A 25,438-nucleotide genomic window follows, 5' to 3' on the forward strand; every position below is an offset into this window, starting at 1 on the left:
ACAGCAGTGGTGGAGGGCCAGGGTCTGGGCTGGACTGTCTGGGTTTGCATGCTGGCAGTACCACTCAAGGATGGTGTGACTTCTGGAAAGTTCTGAAACCTTGGTGTCTCGGTGTCCTTATCTGCAAAATGGAACTGAAAATAGTACCTCCTGGTGGGCTGGGCAGGGAGTCCAAAGAGTGGCACATGTAAGATACCCGGAGCCACACCTGCCGGCGCCAGGGCTGGCTGCTCCTCCACTCGGCCCCAGGTCCTTCCCGCTCTGTCCACTGGGGTGGTGGGCTCAGGGCAGAGGGCAGCAGAAGTGTGGTGACACCTGCAGCCCCATCCCAGTGGGCCAGACACTCGGAGTCCCTGGTTTCCAGACTAATGCCACCGACAGCAGAGAGATTAGAACATGCAGAAAGGCATAAAAATCCTCCCCCATTCTGGATCGTACCTGTTACTTGTTTAGATGTTGCCTTCCCACTTTTTCCTGTACAATTACATATATTTCAGAATTAGACTCGTCCTTTAATTAGGGACAATGAGTACCTTCCATTATTCTTAACTTTTTATTTATTGAGGTATGACTTATGTATAAAAAAGTAGATGATCTTTTTAGTTATTTATTTTTATATGGTGCTGAGGATCGAACCTAGCACCAGGCAAGCGCTCTACCGCTGAGCCACAACCCCAGCTCCCCCAAAATAGACAACTTAGGAGTAGAATTGTATGAGCACTTATGCAGGAATACACCTGAGCTGACACTGCCCACATCAGCAATGTGGAGCATTCCTCGGGCCCTAGGAGACCTGCATGTCCCCTCCCAGGTAACACCTCTCCAGAAATAACCGTGATCTTGACTCTGACAGCATAAATCTGCCTGTGATAGAACTTCATACAAGTGGAATCACAGTGTGAGTACTTTTTATGTCTTTTTTCCCTGCTGAATGTGTCTGTGAGACTCACTCGTGTTTTCAGGTGTGTCAGCAGTCCATTCTTTGCCATTGTGGTGACAGCTTCAGAACAACTGGAGTTTATGGTCATTATTTTACAATTCTTGTTTGTACAATAAATTAAAATATGCCATCGATCTTCCCTCAGTCTCATTCCCCTCCCCAGAAGTAACTACTATTAACTGGATATTCATTTTTCTAGAGCTTTCTGTATTTGTGCGCCTCCCTTCATCATTTAGTTAGGAGTGCATTTGGCTTCAAGTAACAGAAAACACAACTGATAAGAGCCTGAAGTGGGGGTCAGCGACTTTTTTTCTATAAAGGGCAGATAATAAACGCTTCGGTCTGACTCTGTCACCATTACTCGATTCTGCCACTGAGTGCAAACAGCCCTAGTTAATATGTAAATGAGTGAGTGTGGCTGTGTGCCAATAAAACTTTATTTTAAAAAGTGGCCACATTCAGCCTGTGATTGTAATTTCTTGACCCTTCACCTAAATAATAGGAATTTATTTGGTTTATGTGGCAAGAAATCTGTAAATAACCTTGTGAGGGAATCTTAATCTGTACCTCTGTTGGGGAAGCCCGTCTCTCTAAAGCCTTGCCAATAGCGTGAATGGCCTTTTACGTTTCGCCAGTCCTCCCTGTCCCCACTCCTGTGTTTGGGTGAGTGTCTCTGCCTGATCGTCCACGTCACTGATCTCCTATCTGTCTTTGTCAGTGTTTCCTCCAGCATCTTTTGATGTTTTTTTCATTTTGATGATTAACATCTTTTATTTGTAATTTCTCATTGATTCTCTCCCTTAACAGACTGCAAGGCCCTGTCAAATCCTCCGACACTGTCGGGCACATTTAAAATCTCTCTGCTTCGTTGTTTTCTCTGTTCTTTGGTTGTTCTTTCTTGTGTGTGTGTGAGTGTGTGTGTGTGCGTGTGTGTGTTTGTGTGTGAGAGTGAGTGTGTGTGTGTGTTTGTGTGTGAGTGTGTGAGAGTGAGTGTGTGTGCGTGTGTGTGTGTTTGTGTGTGAGAGTGAGTGTGTGTGCGCGTGTGTTTGTGTGTGTGAGAGTGTGTGTGTGCGCGTGTGTGTTTGTGTGAGAGTGTGTGTGTGTGTGTGCGTGTGTGTGTTTGTGTGTGTGAGAGTGTGTGTGTGTGTGTGTTTGTGTGTGAGAGTGAGTGTGTGTGTGTTTGTGTGTGTGAGAGAGAGTTTGTGTGTGTGTGTGCGTGTGTGTGTTTGTGTGTGTGAGAGTGTGTGTGTGTGTGTGTGTTTGTGTGTGAGAGTGAGTGTGTGTGTGTTTGTGTGTGTGAGAGAGTTTGTGTGTGTGTGTGCGTGTGTGTGTTTGTGTGTGTGAGTGTGTGTGTGTGTGTGTGTTTGTGTGTGAGAGTGAGTGTGTGTGTGTTTGTGTGTGTGAGAGTGTGTGTGTTTGTGTGTGTGAGAGTGTGTGTGTGTGTGTTTGTGTGTGAGAGTGTGTGTGTGTGTGTGTTTGTGTGTGAGAGTGTGTGTGTGTGTGTTTGTGTGTGAGAGTGAGTGTGTGTGTGTTTGTGTGTGTGAGAGAGAGTGTGTGTGTGTGTGTGTGAGTGTGTGTGTGTGTGCAGTGCTGGGTCTTGAACCCAGGGCCTGTGCTTTCCAGACAGTCTCCCTCCCCCTGAGCCACACTCCAGTCCTTGGTTGTCATTTGTTCTACTCATCACACGGCCCCCACTTCCCTAGTGCAGGCTTTCCTGGAGCCTTGGTGCTCTGTGGACATACACCTAGGGGTACCGAGGTGGCCTGTTTTCTGCTCGGTGGGTACCCTTTCCTCCCTCCCTCCCTCCCTCCCTCCCTCACATTTTGATGTGGCTTTACCAACGTGGAATGACTCTCATTCTAACTGGGTCCCATTCCTGTGGATGGACCCAGGTGGGACTCCCTGGGGGGTACCGTGTCTTCTTAGTTTGCCACAGCGATTGTGGCAGAGGGGAGGACTTGTCGCGAGAGCGTGGTGGTGGTGGTGGCCTGTCTTCTGAACACAGGGCCTCCCTTGTCCTTCCATCCGTGTCCTTTCTGTCCCAGTGGCCACCATCATGGCTCTCAGAGGCTGGTGTTGCAGGTGGGGGACTCTCCCGCCCTCTGCCCAGGCCTGCCCCTCCCTGGGCTCATGAGCTTGGTTTGGAGCCGCCCAGGCCACCCTCTGCCTGGACAGCGCCTCCTCTGCTTTGCCCGTGTCTCTTTGTCTTGTTCCGGTTCTGTCTGCCGTCCGTCCACTCCTTGGGGACTTCTCCACATTTTTAATCTGCCATTGCCCCTCCTCGTCCTCGCAGGTGTCCTTTCTGAGGACATGCGTGGGTGGGAGAGGACAATGTGCCGATTGCTCTTGGTCTGCCCAGCTCCATCCCTTCTCAGGGTGACTTCTTGGTAGGGTTTCACCTTCCTGGTCACCTGCATCTGGACAAGTTCGTTTTCCTCTAAAATGAGACAGAATTGGGACCAGACAGAACGTTCCAGCTACGCACTGGTCCCCTGTGGAATGGGGTGCACTGCCCATTGAGAGCTGGGCTCCACCTCGGAGCCTGGCACCCTCCCTGTGCTGTGAGGATGAGGACAAGGGTGCCACCTCACTGGGTCAATGGGAGGGTCAGCTGACAGGGGGTGGGGCCTGGCACCCAGCAGGTGCCAATGCTTGTCAGTACCCTTCCTCTCTCCAGGTCCCAGCGTGCCACCGTGTGTGCCCTGGGTGGGAGCTTGAGGCCACCACACCAGCTGTCACCATGCCAAGCACCTGAGCCCAGTGCTCTGTCTCTGTCCCGGAACTTTCCCCAGGCCACGCTTCCCTCCCAGGCTTCTGCCGCCTGGGACCTTGACCTTGTCCATGTGGATTTTATCCGCCTCGTAAAGGTCCACCGTGGAGCCCACAGAAATTGATCTGAACTCAGAATCTGTCACCGAGGTTTTTCCAAGTGTCCCTCATCTGAATGTCATCCACAGACTTAATAAACAGCCATTGATAAAATTATGGCCTGGGATAGGACAAGGACAGAGCCCACGCGTGCCCCCCTTCCCAGGAAGAGTAATCTAGACGACTGGGTAGGATGATTAATTGGCCGAGGTCCTGGATTAGCATGTCCTTGTGGCTTGATCACAACAACGACATTAGTGACCACAGTGGGTGTCGTTGACCAAGGGACAGACACCGAGGAACCATTTTTCATGTGTTACTTGTATTTCTTAGAGCAGCTCTGCAGGGTATTCGTATTACTTAGGACTCGGTTAAAAAAATAAACTCGACCTAGCTGCAGCGGCAGAAGGACAGGTGACTTCATCATGAAGCTCTGAGAGGGAGCGGCCAGTTCCAAGAAGCCAAGGGCAGGGACGCATCAGGTGACGTGGGCAGCCGGAGCCCTCCTGGTCCCAGGTCCCAGGAGGCGCCTCTCAGTTCTTCCCGTGGCCCTCTGCTCCGGTGTCATTCTTCCTCCTTGGTACAAACGAGCTCTCCAGAGGCTCTCCCCTGAGCTGTGTCTCCAGCCCTTTTTATTTTACTTTATTATTTATTTTTGACACTGGGTCTCATTAGCTCGCTGAGGCTGGCTTTGAGCTTGGGATCCTCCTGCCCCAGCCTCCTGAGTCACTGGCACTACAAGCTTGTGTCACCGCCCCAGTCCAGCTTTCTCTTTTTCTCAGTTCACCTGGCAGAGAAGAGTCCCCACCAGTGACTCCTCAATTCACTTCCCCCTTCCAAGAGAGTCGCCAGACCCTGCCCAAATCTCTGAATCCAAACTCCCTGGGTCTGGTCCAGTCAGCCACGGCCGGTGGCAGGGTCTGTCTTGACCAGACTCCCAGGACTCAGTGCTGTGACCCGCTGGCTCACAGGACAGGGTGACACAGAGGATAGCTGCACATTGACAAGTGGAAGTGAGGCCCCAGGCGCGCAGCCTGGGTGGGAGGAGCCGGGCTTGATGGCCCTGGGTCTCTGGGGCAGCTCGGTGAGCGTTCTGCCCAGGCTGGCTCTACTGTGTGTCACTGAGGACTGGCCACTGACTCAGGCGAGGGACCCACCGTGTGTCGTCACCACAGTTCAGCCCCTGGCCAGGGTGCAGAGGTCCTTGGTACTTCTTTCTGGACGACTCAGTTGACGCCGTGTCTCAGAACCCACGTTTCACGGAGGGACGTGACCCTGAAAGGCACAAGAGCAGACTCTGGAGTCCTGTAGAGTTGGGGTCAAGTTCTGGCTCCGTCGCGTCCCCTTGGACGACTCCCTGTGCAGCGGGAGTAGCATTCGGGTCACTGGGGCTGGCGGGGCCGGGGACTTCATGGCACAGGCATGCGAGCACGTGCGTTCATGAACTTGGGGGTGTTTTCAAGTACCTGTGGTGCCCTGGGCTGGCCCAGGCCTGGAGACCCTCCGTGGGCCCCTCAGAGCCTCACGGTCCTGAACTCCATGTCCTCGGGGTTGGAGGCCGACTGTCAGCAAATAAGAAAGGCATGAAGCGCATCAGGGACAACAGAGAGGCAGGTGGGGGCCGGGCAGGGCCTGGGGGCCTGGGGAAGGCCCGGCTGATGGGTGCGCGGAGAGGAGAGAAGTGGGGAGCCCTGTGGAGCTGGGGGAGGGGCAGTGGGGCCTAGGGGCAGGAACTGGGCTGGGTTGTGAGAGACTAGGACGGTCTCGGTCAGGTCACACTGGGCCTGCAGCCATTTGTAAGGGTGAGGGCTTTTGCTGGGGTGAGGGGGAGCCACCCTGAAAGTCAAACCTGCAGCTTCTCACAGGCTGTGCTCCTGGGGTGGAGAGCAGGCTGCAGGGGCACCAGGCCCCTGGGGAGCCCTAAAGGGGTGCTGGTGGTTTGGCCTGGGGACAGCAGCAGGGCTGCTGAGAAGGGGCAGGTCCCGGCCCTGGGAAGGTCAGCCTATTGGGTGTGGGGTGGGTGGGGCGTGTCTGGGAGAGGAAAGGAGGGGCCCCAGAGGACCTCAAGTTTTGGTCTGAGGACCAGAAAGATGGCCGTTGCGTATGCAGGTTTGAGGATCATCCCGAGTGGTGTCCAGCTCACAGGACCTTGCGGGCAGGGGTGGGGGAGCCTGCAGTGGGGAGGAGCCCCCGAGGCGGGGTCTGGGTGGGGGTTGAACACTGAGGATAGTTTCCCTCTTTCTTTTTGGCACTGGTGTAACTGAGAGCTCAGACCTGGCCTTCGATGCCATTCAATGACCAGGACATGGTTTGAGAAACAGGAAAACGTTTTCTTGGTTTGCTCGCAAAAGAGAAGCACAGGGGACTCCTGTCCCAGGGGGTTTTAAGGAGGTGACTCGAGCCTTCACTCCAGGTGCTCTCTGTCTGGCTAACCTGGGAAACGGTCAGTTCTGAGACCTTCTGGGGCCGTCCCCAAGTCTGGGTGACTTCCTCCTGCAGTGGGAAGGCCGTGCTCCTGGACAGGAAGCTCTGCCCAGGTGGGAGGAGAGTCATCCTGTGTCCCTGAGCTGGAGAGAAGGAGAGAGGAAGAGAAAGAACCTGACCATTTAGAAATAGTCCCAAGGGCAGAGCAGCAAGGCTCTATTCAAAGCATGAAGTGGACACTGTCCCCCCGGGACCGGACCCAGAGGTGCTCTACCACCATCCCGCGTGCCCAGCCCTTTTAATTTGTTGATTTTGTTTTTGAGGCAGGGTCTTGCTAAGTCGCTTAGGGCCTTGCTAAAATGCTGAGGCTGGTCTTGGACTTGAGATCCTCCTGCCTCAGCCTCCTGGTGGTTGGGATCACAGGTGGGCGCCACGGTGCCTGGCCTGATTGTTTTCCTTTTCTGAGGAGGGAGGGAGGAAGGGTTGGAAAAGGTGATTACTTGTGGGATAATAATGAGAATGGCTTCCTTGAAAATAAAAACCATTTCTAGTCCCTTCTGCTCACCCCTGTCTTTCCCTACCTCCTTCTCTCCCCAACCTCTGGCCTGGAGTAACCATTGCCGCTGGAGAAGCCTGGCTGCCACCTTCTAGACCTTTCTTTGTGTGTGTGTACATACCTGAGTGTACCCAAATACACCCGGAGCTCGTGTCATGGTGCTCCCTGGGAGCCCAGCAGCCACGAGGCCGAAGCAGGGGCCTCACAAGTTCCAGGCCGGCCTCAGCACCTCAGGGGGCCTCAGGAACATAGGGAGACCATCTCAAATCAAAAACCAGAAGGACTGGGAGTGTGACTCAGAGGTACAGAGAGTGCTCTGGGTTCAGGTCCCAGGACTGCAAAGAATAAAAGTGGCATCTGGGGAGCTTGGGGGCTGTTGTACCTTGGTGTCATGAGTCACCATTGTGCAGCGGCTTTCTGACCTGCCGTCCCGGGGCTGCGGTCTTGGGATTCACGCCTGGTGTTTGCTGGCTCTTTTAATCTTCTATCTGTCTGAAGGAGGGCTGGTCAGGTCCAGGGCTGGCCAGGTCCACTGCCCCAGGCCAGAGGCGAGGCAGAGCCTCAGGGCGGGAGAAGGGCTGTCAGCTCCCAAGCCTGGAAGCAGGGCTGGACAGTCCCCAGCTGGAGGACACATGGGGCCTCTGCCTGGCACGTTGTCCCTTCTCCTTGGGCACCGTGTGGCTTCCTCTGGGTGGGCTCCAGGGCATGGGGCAGGTCTGGGTACATGGAGGCCGGATGCTGCTGGTTGTTGTTTTGTTGGTTTTTCTTGTTTTAGTTCATCTGCCGCAGGCTCCCGACCTGCCCCTGGGCGCGCTGGCCCAGCCCCTGGCGCTGCAGGCTGGAGGGAGAGGAGGAGGCCGGGAGGACGGAGCTTGTGGCCGCTCTGGGAGGAGCGGGCCACCCTGGGCTGAGGAGGTCCCAGCCTCCCTCCCTCCTAGACACAGCTGGCCCCTGTCCCCTCCCCACAGCCCCCATCCCAGGCCTCCTCGCCAGCTTCGCCGGCTCCCAGTCTCTGTGACAAACACCAGTAGCTCTGCAGGGACTCCTCTGCCACCACCCCCTCGTTCCCTGGCCACGTCCTGGATCCTGCCTTCTGCCTCCAGCCTGGTGCCACTCCTCGTCTGCCACTGTGGCAAAGCTTTCAAGGGCTGGTGTACAGCCCAGGTGTGACCGTCACAGCCTGGTCGCCTGCGCTGAGTGTCCCCCCACAGGCCCCAGCCAGTCAGAGGCGTTGGCTCAATGTCCTTCACGGCAAAGGGAAGTCGGGATCCTTCCCAAATCCAGAGCCTCACTCTATCCCTTGTGGGGTTTCCGGCGGGTGTCCCCTCTGCGGTGTCAACGCAGGGAGCTGGGGCCACCTGCGTTCAACCTGCCCCATATTCAGGAACAACCAAATGTTTCTAATCGGCATCGTCCTGGGCGCCAGCGCCATGGAGCCCGTCTTCTCGGCCTCTGAGCAATTTCTATCCACGTGGTGGGCGCTCATCCATCTCATTTTTTAATATTTTTATTGGTACGTAATCCGCATAACAAAATGCCCTGTTTTAAAGTGTCCGGCCAGTGTGTATGGGTGGTGCTGCCATCGCCACCATGGCCACCAGCTGATTCAGAGTGGGCACCTCTGTCCAGGGGGACCTGGACCGAGGGCGGGTCCCCCCCCTCCTTCCCTGGTAACCGCCCCCCCCCCATTTCCGTCTCTGGATTGGCCCCTTCTAGACATCTCATAAGAATAGAGTCCTACAGCCTGTGCCTTCAGTGGCTGGCCTCTGTCACTTGGTATCATGTTGCTGAGGCTTGTCCCTATTGGAGCCTGGACGCGGCCTCATTCCTTCCTGGGGCTGCTGTGGTTTGGGGTGGTGACCCCACTAAGACTCCACCTCCAGGGGAGCAGCGCTGAGGAGCAGCCCCCAAGAGCCGGGTGTCAGGGAGCCGTCCTTGTGGGGGATCCCCGTGATCCCCTCAAGGGTAGCTTTGCCACCTGAAGGAGGGCGTCATGAAGCTTCCTGGCTCCTCTCTCTGCGGGGTCTGCTGCGCAAGGTCACTCACTTTCCCACTTCCCACCGTGAGACCCTCGCCAGCAGCTGAGCAGAGGCTGGGGTCACTCTCTTGGGACTCTGGAGCCATGAGCCAGGTACATGTCTTCACCGTAAAGCATCCAGGCTCAGGTATTTTGTTATAGCAACAGAAAAGGAGCTAAGATGAGGCCCGGAGAATATTCCATTTGGTTTAGTCAGTTTTTTGTTGCTGTGACCAAAATACCTAACAGGAGCCCCTCAGAGGAGGGGAGGTCAGTCCGTGGCCAGCCGGCTCCATTCCTCTGGCCTGAGGTGAGGCAGCACATCGCGGAGCACCTCCTGGCTGGAACCTGCCAGAAGGCAGCCAGGCAAGGGCGGGGAGGAATGAAGCCCTCAGTGGCCAGGGAGGGGGTGGCACAGGGGCGTCACGTTACCTGGCACCTCTCAATTCTCAGACCAGCGTTGTCTTGTGTGGAAAATAACCAGACTCATTTTTGAGCATAAAGCCAATTTGGGGCCCCAGAACTCTGCTGTGCCCCCCGGACCAGGAGTGAGGTTCCTTGTCACTGTGAAGGTGGGACTGGCCCTCCCTGGGCTGAAGCCCACCTGCCGGGTCCCTCCTCCACCCCCACCCCAGCACCCCACCCCAGCCCCCAGGGGCTCGGGGTCCCCTGGAGCTGTTCCCTGACACCGCCCTCCCTCCTGCAGCCCCTGCCCGCACCCAGTCTCCTGCGGAGCTCTTCCTGACCAGGCCCCGCAGAGCAGTGCCAGCCGCCACCTGCCTGCACCTCCAGGTGCCTGCTGCGCTGCGTTGGAGCAGCTGCCTCCATGTTTCCTCACCTGGTTCTCTGAGAGCAGGATCTTGCCTCCCTCCGTTCATCCCTCCCTCCCCCTTCCTTCCTCCCCACAGGTACCTCATGGCTCCTCCTGGGCGCCAGGAGCTGCCGCGACCCACGGGGCAGTGCCGGAGTGTGCGCCGTGCCTGCCCACGTGCGTCCAGCCTCCTGAGGGGGACGGGAAAACACAGGTGCTTTAGAGAAGCCCGGGTAAGGGCTGAGGACTGGGCTCGTGGGGTACATAGTCAGGAGAGGCCCCGAGAGAGGACAGGGCACAAACCAGCTCAGCCTCACAGAGGGGACGTTCCGGGCAGGGAGACAGCAAGGGCACCCACTGAAGAGGAAGGGCACTGGGTCGCCCTTGGGATACGCAGGAGGTGGCCTCTGCAGCCGTAGCCCAGCGCCCGTCCAGCAGGAGCCCAGGGGGCATCTGCAGGAGGCACAGGAGGAGGCCCTCGTTTCTTTCCCCTTTAGGGCCTGGGTGGCTCCTGGGGATACCTGTGCTGGGCGGGAGGCCCTCTCCCCTGGAAGGAAAGGTCCTGATGAAAATCGGGCAGATGGAAACAGACTGGGGACTTCACCCTGCGGCCCCTCGTCCTAGCGGACCGAGGGCCGTCTTGCAGGACTCGGAGGCTCTGCCAGCAGAGGCTGCTCTGCAGCTGCCCAGGGTAGAAGGAGCACCCCCCTCCTTAGGGGGCAGAGGCTGTGTGTGGCAGCCCCGCCCCCGTGGGCTCTCCTGGGAGGCCGCCGCCTCGGCCTCCTGCCACAGGCCCTTTGCAGTGCTTCTCCAGCCCTCGGCCCTTCTTGACTCAGGACTCACTTGACACCTGGGTGAGATGACGCCAGTTCTGCCAAACCCTCCAGTAGCTTCTAGGTGGCCTCCGTGTAAGGCCAAAGGCCTCCCACCGAGCTGCAGGGGCGCCAGAGGCTGGCCAGGTCAGCCCCCCGCCCCAGCCCTCCAGGCCCTGCCTCTCGAGCTCCGTGACAGCTTCTCTGGCCTCCGCACCCCTCCCCAGTGACACTGAGGGTGCTCCCCTGGCCTGGGCGCTGTCGTTCCTGGCTCCCCCAGATCACCTCCTCCTGGCTTTCAGTGCCCCTTGAATGCGCCCTTGCCAAGGAGGCCTCCTGAGCCACTGGCAAGTGGATCCTGTCCCCTGCCACCCCCATGTCCCTGCCTGCCTGTCTCCATGGCACCCATCTCCGGCTGCCATCCTGTGGGTCTGACTTTGTAAAGTCACCTGGTTGTTCCATTAGGATGTGGACTGCATGTGCCACTGCTGTGTCCACAGCACCTGAGATCAGTGCCCGTGCAGGGGCCGCACTCGGTGAGTGTGGGAGTCTCTGCTAGCTGCGCTCTGAGCCCCTGGACCCAGCACAGACTTGGGGTGTGAGTGAGGAGGGGCCAGTGTCGGTTTGCACACCCCCCCATGCCTCGGAGGTGGCTCCGTAAACATCTCCTATTTCAGTGGCTCCGTATTTACATCTGCAGTTACCTTTGGTTTATGGCAAGCACTAATGATTTCCATTTATAGCGTTTAAAGTTTCCTGTTTAGAGCAAGCTCCTTCAGGAATTCACAAACCCGTATTCACCAGCCAAGAAGATAATTTACAATGCACAATGCAATTTTATTAGAAAACTTTTCTGACAATAAAAAATGCTAATTATTTCCTATCAGTTATATTTTAAAAATGATTCCTGAGATAGCTGAGGGGGAAACATTTTTTAAAAATACAGCGTACTGTGACCTGGAGTCCAGGAGGAAATCTAGGATTCGAGATCTGCATGGATAATCTCTAAACCCTGAACTAAGGAGAGAACCTCACGGGATGTATTGTATTGGTAGCGATAAATAGTAGTACACAGCAGGAGAGGTGATAATGAGTGTAAGTCTAAGATTTTCCAAAAATAACCCAGCCTCTGCCCTTGGTTACCCATCTGGCGGTACACAGCCGTGATATTTCCTCCGGACGCCCACTCCGGGCTGTGAGGTGTTTTGTTTGTTCCAACTCCAGGGGGCAGTATCAGCCACTGGTTTAGGGCCTCATGGTGGGGCTTCTGTTTGGGACACAGGCATATTGAATGCAGAGTATTTATCGTTCCTTCTTTGTGGATGGAAGCAAGTCTGATAGGTTAGCAAATACAAAGTCTTTTTGCATTCAGCCAAGACTTAACGACACAGCCCTGGGATATACAGAGTCGCTGGGAAAGCAGTTGCACGCGGTGGGTTTTGAAGAAAGAGTGGGAGCTTTACACTATAAGATCTATTTGAGTCATCTTTTGTTGTGGGCATAGAGCCATTAAGAGCATCCATTGTGCCTGGCTGGCACCGTGGTGCACACCTGTAATCTCAGTGGCTTGGGAGGCTGAGGCAGGAGGATCACTAGTTCAAGCCCAACCTCAGCAACTTAGTGAGACCCTGTCTCAAAATTAAAAATAAAAAATGGACTGGGATGTTGCTCAGTGGTTAAGCACCCCTGGGTTCTAGCTCTGGTACAAAAAAAACAAAAACAAAAACAAATCGTGAGCCAGGCACTGGAGCTCACACCTATATCCCAGTGACTTGGGAGTCTGAGGCAGGAGGATTCAAGTTCGAGGCCAGCCTCAGGAACTTAGTGAGGCCCTAAGCAACTTATCCGAGACCCTGTCTCTAAATAGAAATAAAAAGACTAGGAAGGGGCAGGATGGTGGCTCAGTGGTGGATCTCCCCTGCCTCCTATGTGTGAGGCACTGGGTTCAATCCTCAGCACAACATAAAAGTAAATAAAGGCATGGTGTCCATCTACAACTAAAAAGTACCTTTTTAAGAAAGGGCTAGGGTGTAGGACGTGGCTCAGTGGTTGAGTATCCCTGGATTCAGTCCCCAGTACCGAGGAAAAATAAAAAGAACCTTCTTTCTGGGCGAGGGGTGTGCTCAGCAGTGGAGCTCGGCCTGGCCTACGCAGGCGCTGGGTTCTGTCTCTAGCACTGCAAACAACAGACGAACAACCAAAAGTCATGGGGCTGGGGCTGGGGCTGAGCGGGACAGCACTTGCCAGTGTGTGCGAGGCCCAGCACTGCCGCAAAACAAAGAAGCTTCCTCAGAGTATCATTAGTCCTAAAGGCTCCCCTGAGCTGTTGGCCACAGCACGCACTTGGATTCAGACTCAGTTCTTCCACTTGACTGCCTCAAACCTGGGTGTGAATCACACACGTTCAAACTGGCTTGAGAAGAGAAGGCAGTGTGTTAGCTCCTGGGACTGAGAAGTTCCACACAGAGTTGGCTCCAGGCATGGCTAGATATAGGGGCTAACCACTGTTAGGAGGATCTGGTTTCTATCTCTGTCCTCAGTTCTGCTGCCCCTAGGTTGGTGTCACCCTTGGGCAGGTGTTTTGTGGCCCTCAGGCAGTTCGCGTCAGCTAAAGCCTCAGTTTCTTCGACTGTAGGATGGGGAGGATGGTCCTAGGGCTCGTTGTGGGAATTAAATAAGCACGTAGAGAGGGCCTGGGAAAGGGCAGTTGAAGTGACCTACGGAGCCCCGTGACCCAGAGCATTAGCGTTGCCATTACTGAATTGTCCCTCAGTTACCGTGTGGCTCTGGGGAGGCGCTGGGCTGGAGTTACCAGACTTTTGGACCCTGGACAGGGGTACACACGGCCTCGTCTTTCCCCACTGTGAGTTATTGTTCTTCTCTGCTGGGACCCGACCCTTGCAAAGTCATTGTGAAGCCCTAGAAGGTGACACTACGCTCCCAGCTGCTCGTTCCTGGGAGTCACAGACGCACCCCAGGCTTCAGCACTTCCGATCAGCCACGTCGAGGAGAACCCCAATATCCTGGCCCCAAGGAATACACGAGCCTTCAAGTGGGGCCTCTGCTGAGTGTCTAATTACAACTAATTCTTGGCGTTTCTTCCAATTCCAGTTTTTCCCCAGGGAGAATTAATAATATGGCCATTGAGAAAATTCTGCACTTCTCTGGGGCCAGCACTGGCTCCGCAGACCCTTCGCTGTGTGCCACCTGCCCCCCGCCACCATCCCCCACCGTCCCCCCCAGCACCTGCGGCTCCAGGCAAACCCGGTCTCTGTCCGTCCCTGCACGTGGCGTGCGTTTCCAGCCCCTGCACCTCCGCACTGGCAGCTTCTGCGCCCTGGAAGGCCTCTCCCTTTCTTTTTGCCCAGTTGGCCCTCAGATTCCAGCTCAGATGTCACCTCTCATGTTCCTTCACTCAGTCAATACTTACGAGGGCACCGTTGTCTGCCGGCGCTGTTCTGTGGCCTCGGAGGGACGAGTCCTCTGCCTTCCTAGAGCTTCCACTCTGGTGAATGAAAGGCGTAGTCGGTGAGTCGTTAGCCATTGAGACAGCCGGGCACTGAGAATCAGCGGTCGTCACCTGCTCAGGGCTGACAGTTTAAACAGGTGGCCAAGGAAGACCTCGCTGAGGAGGAAAGGACTGGCCAGGCTTGAAGGAGTGAGGGATCTGGGCATTTTCTCCAGGCGGAAGGAAGGAGGGTCAGGAGCCCTGAGGTGGGGGCAGGTGGGCGTTAGGGCCCTGGAGCCCGGGGGGGGGGGTCAGAGGTGGGAGCAGAGGCTCAGTGCTGTTGGGTGGCTGTCCTGGTGAGGAGCCCACGCGAGATAGGAGCACAGGGACAGTGTAGTTCCAGTCACCTTTCATCAGGTCCCCAGCTGTGTCGGGGAGCAGCCTGCAGGGATGAGGGCAGCCTCGGAAGGCCCACGGGGGTTGTGGCCCAGCCTGGGAGAGGAGATGGGGGAGAAGCAGTCCAACTTGGGGTTCAGTGGTTCCCCGTTATCTGAAGTTTTCTTCCTGTGGTTTCAATTATCTGCAGTCAGCTACAGTCCAAAAATATTAAATGGAAAGTTGCAGAAATAAACAATAAGTTCTAAGTCACATGCCATTCAGAGTAGCAGGATTAAACCCCATGCCCTCGCTCCTTCCTTCCTGGAACGTCCATCTTTCCTCTGTGCAGTGTGTCCACACTGTGTGCGCTACCTGCCCATAGGAGACTCAGGAGCCATCTGGTTATCTGATGGGCTCTGACAGCACCGCATGCTCGTCTTCAGATAGTCCTTCTTGTATTTAATAAAGGTCCCAAAGTGCAAGAGCAATTATGCTAACAAAGAAAGGATGTAAAGCGCTGTCTGTCCAGGGTTCAGTACTGTGTTCTACGACACTGGGGCTACCCCTAAAGTGCCACCCAACCCGATCAGTGGCTACGCCGCATGGCCTCTGCATGGGCCAATGTGCACTAGGCCAGAGCTCTTGCTGACCTATTTGCAGGCCAGGAATCTAGCTCAGTGGTAGAGCAGAGCCTCGTGGGCATGGGGCCCTGGTTGACAGGACAGGATGGGGTGAGTAGGGCAGGGCAGGGCAGGGCAGGAGAACTGTCACATAGGTACACAGCAAGCACCTGATGAATGTCCATGGAAGACAGTGGGGATGAACTGGGCCCTCTGCAGGGAGGTGACGCCTTTGCTGGTGGCTTAGGTTTTCCTACCTTCGTTCTGTAAGCAAGGAACTAAAGCCTCAGCAAAATGCAGCGCCCTGCGAGGGAGGCGCACTGAGCCCCACCAGGCGCGTGGCCGTGGAAAGGGTCGGGGGGCCTGGCCTGGCCCGTGGAAAGTGCTTGATCAACTTCAGCCACTGTGAAGCCCAGCCTCCCCTTGCACTGCCCCTCCCCCATGCTGCAGGCTGCCCCCCAGGAATCTGTGATCCAAGGTGGGGATTAAGAAGAAGAACCAGGGCCAGTGCGGTGGCCCACGCCTCTGATCCCAGCAACTCTAGAGGCTGAGGCCTGAGGATCACGAGTTTGAGGCCAGCCTCAGCAACTTAGTGAGATCCTGTTTCAAAATAAAAAAATACAATAAAAAATAGAAATAAGAAGGGCTGGGATGTGGCTCAGGGGTTGGGCACCTCTGGTTCAGTTCCCAGTACCAAAAAATTAAAAAATAAATAAAACTGAATTTTAAAAAGGGAGAAAAACAAGAAGGAAAATGATCCTAAACTACTTCCACTTTTATTCTAGTTGATTCAATTGCAGCCCCGTGAGGTAGACAGTGTGAATATCCCCTTTTTGCAGATAAGGAAACTGAGGCTCAGGAGAGGTAAATAGAATTCAGGATCCCCCCCCCCACACACACACACAAGTCTCCAAATCCCCAGATAATCAGTGAGCAGTTTATGTAGATGCTAACAATGTTCACTTAATTCTGTGCCATTTCCCAGTGCATTGTATATAATTTAACACTAACTGAAGGGTTTGGAGATGAACTTAAGGGATGGGGGTGAGGGTGGCAAGGGAGGGGTCATGGGGACTTTGGAACTGAGCTGGCCCCTGGAGAATCTTTGGAGACTGGAAGGTAATTCAGGAGGCAGGTCAGGGGCGGGCACCAGGTGGGGTGTCAGGGGCTGGGATTCATACTCTCTCAGTAACAAAGTTCTGTAAGTGTCGATGTGACTAATGAGGGGTCATCTCGAGAACTTTATAAGTGATGGGTGCTTTACTAAGTCCTTCCCACTGTTATGACCTCCACTCTACATTTAACCCTGTCTTAGTCTGTCTTCTGTTGCTATAGTGGAATACCTGTGTCTGGGTGATGTATAAAGAAAAGAAATTTATTTGGCTTCTGGTTCTGGAGCGTGGGGAGACCAAAGGGCATGGCCACAGCTCCCAGCAAGGAGCAGCAGAACATGGTGGAATGGGGGGCTGGGATGTGGCTCAGCGCAGAGCTCTTGCCTCATACACACACCGTGGGCCTCAGCCCAGGAGCCAGGAGGAAGAGAACAGAACATGGTAGAAAGCAGAAGGGCAAGCACGTGCCTGGGAGAAAGACGCAGATCCTAGGGACAGCCCGGCTGGGTGACAACCCGCTTCACAGAAGCTGACCAGTCTCGGGAGAATGAGTGCTTGCTCCCTCCTGCAGGCGTGGCCCATCCCAGCCTCACCCATCCCCTCAAGCACGCAGAGCCCCCACGACCCAAACACCTCGTAGGGTCCCACCACCTCCCGTGCTGTTACCCTGGGGCCCAGATATCATCCTGAGCCATGTATTTCCAAACCACAGCAGGCAGGTCCCACGTCACCCACTGACTGTATCGACAGAGAAGCGAGGTGGCCGCATTGTGACGTGGAGCCGAGGGAGCACTCGGAGCTCATGTTCCCCAGGCCAGCTCAGAGACCAGCTGACCGGGTGGTGGTCAGGAGAAGAGCGAGGGGTCACGCTGGCTAGTGCGGGCCTCGCTCCTCTAAGTGTGGTCCCCAGGCCAGACCAGGAGCTCATGTGAACTGTGCCCTTGGGCCCCTCCCGGGCCCCTCCCAGGCCCGCGGAGTTGGATCCGCACGCCCAGGTGCTCTGTCACATCAGCATTCGAGAAGCAGCAAGGCTGTCTGGCTGGCCTTGTCCCTCCAGTCTTCCTAATGACATCTCCTTCCTGGCGCAGGAGAGTTAGATGCTCACCCTGGCGGGTGGGGAGAGGGCCAGGCCAGCCCAGCACAGACTTGGACTCTTTGAAGTCCCTATTTCTTCTAAAAATGCCATCAAATGTTTCATTCCATTCCATAATGTATCCGCGGTCATTTCGGTGTTTCAAAATGGTCATGTAAATTGCGGTGGAGGGATCTGTGTTCCGGGAAGATGCACAGATGCATTTCCTTGTCTGCTAAATGGAGCAATAATGACCACGGCGACTGGGATCGAAGGAGACTCTTGTCTATGGAAATGCCCCGTGAATGGTCCTCATCACACACGTTGTCCTTCTGGATGGCGCTGAGCCTTCTCCCCAGAGCCAGTGTCCTGCAGCCGCTGCTCCCGAGGGCTGAGGCCTCCTGTGCCTTCCAAACACCCAGGATGAGGCGGGTTCCCAGAGCCAGGGGAGGACAGAGCAGCCTGCGTGGGCACCTCAGGAAGCCAGAGAGGTCAGGGAGCCAGTGACTACTGCCAGTTGTCTTTAAATGATTCTGGTAACGTTCTGAGATCACCCTTTCTTACGATGGCACGGTCCTGGTTGGCCAGGTTAGCTGGCAGGGCCCAGGGAGGCTCAGGAGCCACAGACGTCAGGAGACGAGGAGAGGTGGCCACAGTGTGTCCTCTCCCCGTGGCTCTGGAGAGAGGGGGTCAGGGGAGAGGTAAGATAAGCAGATTGCAGCGTCCGGGGCCTACAGCACGCGGGGGAGGGGGGCATCGGGCCCTCAGCTGCCCTAGGAGTGACTCTGGGATCCCCACCAGAGGACCCCACTTTTTGTAACTGGAGGGAGATGTGAAGGCAGAAGGAGACAGACAGACACTGACCATGCACAGCAGAGGTCAGGCAAAGGGCCACCAGAAGCAGCACTGCCAAAGTCGAGAGTGGGGAAGGGGAGGTCAGCAGTAAGTCCCCACAGCCCAGAGCCACCGAGGAGGAGGAGAGAAGAGCATTACACAGGGCGCCCCCACTTACAGGGGGCTACACCCCAATAGGCCCATCAAAGTTGAAAATACCGTTATTGAAAACGCACTTAGGCTGGGCACGCTGGCGCTGGCCTGGAAATCCCAGCAGCTCAGGAGGCTGAGGCAGGAGGATCGCGAGTTCAAAGCCAGCCTCAGCAGTTTAGTGAGGCCCTAGGCAACTTAATGAGACCCTGTCTCTAAAATATTAAAAAGGGCAGGGGATGCTGCTCAGTGGTTAAGCCCCCCTGGGTTCAATCCCCAGTACCAAAAAGAAAGAAAAAGGAAATGCATCTGATAAACCTAACCCAGCAACCACCGTGACTTAGCCCCGCCTGCCGTGAACCTGCTGGGACGTTGAACAGCAGCCTTCATCTGGGTGAGACCATCTCACACCATCTATAAAACCTGGTTCCTAACCAAGTGGAATTCAGTGAACACTGAACTGAAATTGAAAGACGGAACAGTTGTGCATCGCTAAAGCCAAACCATCACAGGGTGGGGACCATCTGAGGTGGGCCCAGGTCCCCCTGAGGGAGGGTTCCAGTAGACTAATAGGGTTAAAATAGATTTGGGGACTATAAGAAGAGAATGGTGGAAATTCCTTTCTTTTTCTCCTTCCCCTGATGATCAGAAGGATTCTGACACAAACTGCATTTCTGTTCCAAATGCTGTATTTGCCAATTACAGAGATCTTGATCTCTGTCACTCGTGACCAACGCCAAGTTGACACTGTATTTTTAATCCATCTCTTGTCAAAAAGTTATATAAGAAGCAGCAAATCACAAAGCTTTTTACAGATTATATGTCTGTAGTGTGACCTCCTTTTTGTTTACAAGAACGTGTGTGTCTGTGTGTGTGCGTGTGTGTGCAGACGTCTGTGTACGCTGTGAGCAAAGGAGAGCATCCAGAGGAATATCATCAAATGATAACCGAGGCTTGACTGGCGCATGCGTGTGTCACTTGACGTGTATCTAGGTATCACGCGTTCATCGTTCCTCCATAAAGCAGTGATAATTGTATCAGGGCTTGTCTCTGGTGGTCAGATCATGGTTTATTACTTAAAATCTGTAAGAGAGCACAGAGGCTCACCTGGAGTTTTAAAGCCACGAATGTATCGTCCAGATCATTCTTCAGGCCTGGGTGGACCCAGGGACTCAAATGGTGTCGTTAGGAACCTGCGTCTCTCCGTCTCTTGGATCTGCTGTCTTTTTAATTGGCTTTGTTCTCAGGCAGTTGCAGGCCGCACGTCACCTGCCCAGCTCCCCAGGGGAAAGAGGGCAGCTCCTTCCAGGCGGACTTGGTCATTCCACCCCTAAACCTGGACTCGGCTGTGGCCAAGGGAAGCTCCATGACGATTGACCCAGGAGGAGCACAGAGAACTTCAGAGGCAGGAAGGAAGCAGGGCCCCGAGGGGTCTCCCACAGAGCCCTGTCTCCACAGGTGGAGGTGCCGATGGCCGCTGTCCCCTCACGGCCCTCGCTCTCAGGGCGTCTGTTTCTGTAACGGCCGCGGTGTGTGTGATAAGCAGCGTTCCTCTTGCAGTGGCCGAGAGAGCACGAGGTCCCCTTTGAACAGCTGGCCTGGGTGGCCCCTGGACACGCAGTCCAGTCCCTACGTCATGAGCGCTGAGAGAAGAGACGGCTAAGGCCCAGGGCAGGGCAGGCCCCTGACTTTAGAGGCACACGAGGAATGGACAGGAGCCAGCCCGGGAACCAGCCCCTTGGTCGACGGTGGAAGTTGCGCGTGTCGAAGGCCCTCTGGGCCCTCAGACGGTCTCTGGGGCCCTGGGTCGCCCGAGCGACGCGCCCAGGGAGCCCGGCCTCTGCCTCTCGGCCTCCGCCTCTCGGCCTCCCGGGTGGTGCGCGCAGCCAGCGCTGGTCTCAGTGAAGGCGTCCCTGCATTCCGGTGTCACACCGCTCTGTTTCTTCCTTTCAGGGTGACACTAAGGACATGGTGACAGACTTTGATGAGAGGCACGATGAGTATTTAATATTGCTTCAGCAGAGGAACCGGTAAGTGCAGCCGCCCGGCGGCCCTCGTCCAGCCACATAGAGACCCGTTCAGGTTTGTCAGCGCACGCGGGCCTGTGTCAGCCGGGGGGGGCCGCGTCCCCGCTCAGGGCTGGGCTACCCCTGCAGCCCCAGCCCTGTCCCTCCCCTCGCTGAGGCCACTGCATCTTGTGACGGAGCCTGGGCAGCCTGCTTGGTGGGGGGGAGGGGGCGGCCGTGGGCCTCTGTTCTGGGGACCGTGAGTGTCGGGAGAAGGCCGCAGGGACTGTGCCACAGTCACCTCAGCAGCCCAGGCTGCCACCGCACAGGCTGTGACAGCCCGTGACACCTGACCTGTGTTACGTCAAGGTGGACTCGGTTCTCTCTGTGTCGAGGGTCAGTGGGGCCGATGTTGACTCCTCGAAACCTCTCAGGTCAAGGTCAGAGGGGTGGTGGGTCTGAAGAGCTGTGGTGGCCTGCGTGTGTCCCTCCTTGGGTCCCTCCGCAGAGCCAAGCACCGTGTGGGTCTGGGCTGGGCGGAGGTGAGGCTGACTGGAGGTGACAGTGCACCGGGAGCTGTCCCACCCACGCTGCTCAGCTCAGGCCAGTTGTCCTCTGTGGGGACATGGGCCACAGGGTCCAGGTCCTCCAGGTTTGCCAGAATCTGTGTGAAATCCCCTGGGCTTTAGGGTGTTGGTGACGTGTCCACATTAAAGTGCCAGCGGGAGGCCAGTCGGGCCAGGAGGGCAGGGCACAGGGGCCTCTGTGCCCTGGGGGAGGGCAGGGGACGCCGGGAGGCTGTCCTCCTGCAGGTGGCTCTAGGTCTCGTCAGCCTGGCTGGACTCTGGTATGTGTCACCAGGGCCCCTGGTGGCGCACTGTGTGGAGCAAGTTCTCGTGGCACAGGGTAGTCCCCTGCGTCCGAGTTTGGCATCCAGTAAGAGCCCTGTTTCTATGGCAACGCCCGCCCTCCCACCCAGATGCCCCCTAGTGACGGCGCCTCTCTGTGGAGAGTGTCCTGGTGCCCAGGAGGCGCCCTTACCTCCCCCCATCCTGGGCGACCTCAAACTGGAACAGCGGAAGGCCCCCGGTGAGGCCGCGGTGGCTCTTAGGGTCATTGGCGGGTGGGGCCATGGACACGGGGGTGATGGCTTCATCATCTCCACGGGACCCGTGGGGACAGTGTCACAGTTCCTTATGAGCAAATTGTTCCTCATGAATCGGGGGGTCAATATGTGCCACCAAAGAGGTGCCAACCCGAGCCCGCGGGAGGGTTTCCAGAACCAAGGTCAGCGCCACAGGCAGCCGGAGCCCGTGGGCACTGAGCATGGCCACCTGGGGCTGTTACCAGGAGGGAGCGTCTGGTGGCAGGAAACGAGAGGCGGAGCTGGGTGAAAGGTCTTCCCGCGAGCCGTGGAGAGGGGGAGTCCCGGCCATGGGTGGGGGCCTCGGGGGCACTTTGCCGAGTCCAAACCCGTGCCCGGCACCGCAGCCCGACATGTCCAACCAGCCAGGCAGACGGGTGATGACGCCCATTGTACAGGGGACCAAGTGGGCGCCACGGAGGGGACACCACGGTCTCTCGCAAGCTGAGAGGTGGTGCAGCTGGCCACACTCTGTCGTCATACATAACCGCAGAGAGGGAACCCCCGAGCTGCCAGCCACCTGCGTTACTAAGTAGGGACTGAACCAATTTACCTGGAGACCAGGTCTACGGACGGCAGAAAACCAGTGTCTGAGCCTTACTCAGGCCTCGGGGAGATGACACCCCACTGTTCAGCGGGGTTGCCTGGAACCCCAGAAGGGAGCAAGCGGGCACCAGATGACCTTGTTCTGACAGTCACTCAGCAGGATGTTCGCGAGCCCCTCTCAGGGCCCAGCGTTACCTGGCACAGGGAGGATGCCCAAGAAAAGTGGATTCAACAAGTAGGAAACTTATAGCTCATGAAATCAAGGTTTCAGGTGTGGCAGGGTCCAGGGGCTTGCCCTATGTCACTGCAGTCAGTCATTCTCCATCTCTTCCTCTCTTTCCCTTTGTGGGTCATTCTCAGGTGGGGACTTCCCTGGCCAAGGCTCGGACCACCAGGAAGCCTCGGTTTACATCCCACCTCTTCCCAGTCCTCTTAGAGAAAGTGCTGAGGCTGCCATGGGCCCCACCCCCACGTCTGGGGAGGGGTCACTGAGGCAGGCGCAGAGTCAGTCCCCCCCAAGCCACTGGAGCAAGAGGAGTGGGCTTTTCCCACGGAAGTCCAGGTCTGTGTGTGGACATACCTGAAGCAGCAGAAAGTTGTCCTGTGTCCCAGGTCACAGGTCATCCAGCCGCATGCAGGGTGTCATCACGCCCAGCGGGAGTCATGAAAGGGCCACCAGAGTGACCCAAGGGCTAAGCTCTGGGTGGCTGGAAAGGTCAGGGCATTGAAGGGGGGACGGCAGAGGGGCTGCCGTGGGTCATGGGGGACACAGCTTTGTTCACCAGACCCGATGGACAGCGATGGCCGTCCGGTCCTTGGGAAGGGTTGTCAGAGGAAAGCGTGCCCAGGGCGGAGGGGCCCGCTGCCCCAGAGGAGGGCCAGGCAGGAGGAAGGGAGGCGGGACCCGCCCGGGGCCTCGGGCCAGCCCCAGGTGCGGTCGTCACTGACCCCATGGTGTCCTCCGCCGGCCGGGAGGTGTCAGCATGGACTCTGGGTGCCCAGAGGAGGACTCGGGCCCTGGTGGGCAGCAGGGTCCCCACCCGGCCCGGCCCGCGCTCTGAGGCGGCGTCTGGAGGATGCGCGGGTCCTGCAGGACCCGGCCCTGCCCCCATGTCCTTCAGAGCTGGGCTCATTGCCCCCTCCTGAGTCCCAGCCGGGAGCCCGCTGTCCCCTGAGCCCGCTGCGGAGGCAGAGTGGGGGCGGGGCGGGCGAGCGCGGGCGGCTGCCCTGGCCCTGGGTCTCGGGCAGGCTCACCCTTAAACTCACCCACTGAAGGACGCAGGGGACGGGCAGCCTGTGCCCAGGTCACCGTTTGCCGTTCTCCCCGCTCCTCATCTCAAACTCGCCTTCTCCCCAGGCCACAGGCAGAGAGCTGACCCTCAGATTGAGGTAACAAAGGTCCCGAGAGCCATGTGGCTGGACCTCAGTCCTGGGCCTCGAATGGCCCAGGGACCACAGTTCAGTCAGGAGCCCCATCCCCCACGCTGCGGCCCCAGGAGCAACAGTGCAGCTGCCCTTTGTGCTTCTGTGTCCTCACCATGTCCCTGTGCTGCTGGCCCTGAGGAGGGGACGCTCCCCAAGCCCCCAGCTCCGGCAGGGCCCGCGCCCAGCCCTGCTCCCCCACCGCCCTGGGCCCTGCACTCTGAACTTGGGGCCTGCGCCTCCCCACTGGGCACTAGAGCCCTGGGTGCCGGTGACCCAGAGGCCACCATGAGCATGAGGTGGGACCCGCGGCTGTGGTGTGCCCGCGGTGGGCGCCAGCCGTGGGTCGGGTGCTCCTCTGCGTTCCCTGCTAGGCCCGCAGTTCCCTGGGCGGCTGGTTCTAGAAGGAGCCCTTGAGAGCGTCCTGCGGTCCTCGCTGTAGGCAGCACCGCTGGCGGGACGATGCCCGTGCCCAGGCGCTCGCCTTCGGTGGAAAAGGAGGGACAAGAGCCAAGCATGCAGACGAAGCCGTAGCACATGTCCATAGTGACAGGGGTCGTGGGAGAGCCTCGAGGCCGTGGCCAGCTGGTGGGCAGGCCTGGGATTTTTTTGGTCCTGGGCATTGAACTCAGGGCCACTCTGCACTGAGCCCCATCCCCAGCCCCATTTTGTATTTTATTTAGACACAGGGTCTCACTGAGCTGCTTAGGGCCTCGCGTTGGCTGAGGCTGGCCTTGAACTCATGATCCTCCTGCCTCCTGAGCTGCTGATCACAGGCCTGCCAGCCGGGGGCTGGTGTTGGACGGGGCGGGAACCGATCAGATTTATCCAAATCCCCCACCTTGGACAGCTTTTTATGCAAAGTAGCCCATCAGTTTTTGAGAGAGTCCTTTTCCCTGATGCCACCTGACTGTCACTGATGCGCTGGCTACAGGGGGTGGGGCGTTCCTTTAGCAATTCCTTTCACCGTCTGAATAATTGTCTCCTAATTTATCAGCTTCATGAATCCACGTTTTCATAAATCATCCTGCCTGAGCAGAGACGCACGTGCAGCCCAGCCCCAGGTCCCAGGACGGGAGGCTGCAACTGAGAGGCCCTGGGCCCAGGGAGGGCAGCGGGCAGCTCCCTCCACCGCGCAGGGCCAGCATCCCTTGATCCCTTGCTCCCCGAGCTGCCTGGCATCTGGGGACAGCGTCTCCCGGTGACTTGTGTTTGCCTCTGTTTCTGTTGTTGCCTAACAATCAGGCGCCTCCCAGGCTCCCAGCTGGCAGGAGATAAGCAGTCCTAATAAATGCCCCTGCCACCGTGATGACAAGATGGATGTGTGACCCGCTACAGGGACTTAAACAGAAAACAAAGACATCGCCCCCGCGCCACGCCTGCCTCCCCCTAGACTGAAGTCTCCGTCTGTCACCGTCCTCTCTGGGCCCACAGACGCTTTTTTTGCCCCCAAATTTACACTTGTACCTAGGCCCTTTGTATCGTTTCGTCCCCCCCACCCCCAGCCTGTAGAGAGGTCACAGACAGCCCCGTCTTTCCACCGGGTCTTGGCAGTTATTACGTCTCCACGACACCCCGACTTCTCCCTCCCTGGGTTGGAAGTTTGGGCGGCCTTCAGGGCTTTGTCTGAAGCCGTCTCCTTGCCCAGGGTGGATCTCGGGAGTAACCAGCTGGCGGGAGCTTGCCGGGCAGCACCAGGTGTATGACGTTGGCTAGGTTTCCGTCTTTCTTCCAAGAACCTTCTGTGAGTTTCCAGCAATGGCTAAGTTTGCCCGTCTCAGCATCATCTCCTCAACTTAGAAGAGGTCTTTGTTTGGGTAACAACTCTGATTTAGCCATCGCCTAAACTTGTATCCTAACCCTGCCACCAACCAGCTGGGTGATGTTGGGCCAGTAGCTGGTCCTCTCTGGACCTCAGTTTTTCATCTGTTAAGTGGGGGTGACAAAGTGACACCCAGGAGTGCTGCTGCGCAGATGGGCATCTTGAGCCACCCCGCTTCCCTCCCCTGGGCCTCCCCAGGGCCTCAGGCCTGGAGACCCTGGGGAGGCCCAGGGGAGGGAAGCGGGGCAGCTCCCTGCCTGGCTGACCAGATCCCCGCAGTGGTCACCTTTTATGTGATTGCTATTATTATTATTATTATTAATTATTTTGGTGCCAGGGATTGAACCCAGGGGCACTTAACCACTGAGCCACATCCCCAGCCCTTCTTATGTTTTATTTTGAGACAGGGTCTCACTGAGTTGTTTGGGATCTTACTAAGTTGCTGAGGCTGGCCTT

The 25,438-nt window shown here is 56.8% G+C and overlaps 1 protein-coding gene across 3 annotated transcripts in view; it reads left to right on the top strand.

Moving 5' to 3' along the window:
- Katnip (katanin interacting protein) overlaps positions 1-25,438 on the top strand; it is a 143,049-nt gene that overhangs the window by 26,617 nt on the left and 90,994 nt on the right. For all 3 annotated transcript variants that reach the window (XM_046454569.2, XM_046454568.2, XM_046454571.2), the window contains one exon: positions 19,996-20,072. In XM_046454569.2, the coding sequence (XP_046310525.1) occupies positions 20,011-20,072 (62 nt within the window). In that variant the 5' untranslated portion in view covers positions 19,996-20,010. The remainder of the gene's footprint in view (positions 1-19,995; positions 20,073-25,438) is intronic.

Source organism: Marmota monax, unplaced genomic scaffold (assembly GCF_021218885.2).
Source record: "Marmota monax isolate L192 unplaced genomic scaffold, Marmota_monax_Labrador192_F-V1.1 WCK01_AAM20220418_F8-fsc00086, whole genome shotgun sequence".
Lineage (NCBI taxonomy): Eukaryota > Metazoa > Chordata > Mammalia > Rodentia > Sciuridae > Marmota > Marmota monax.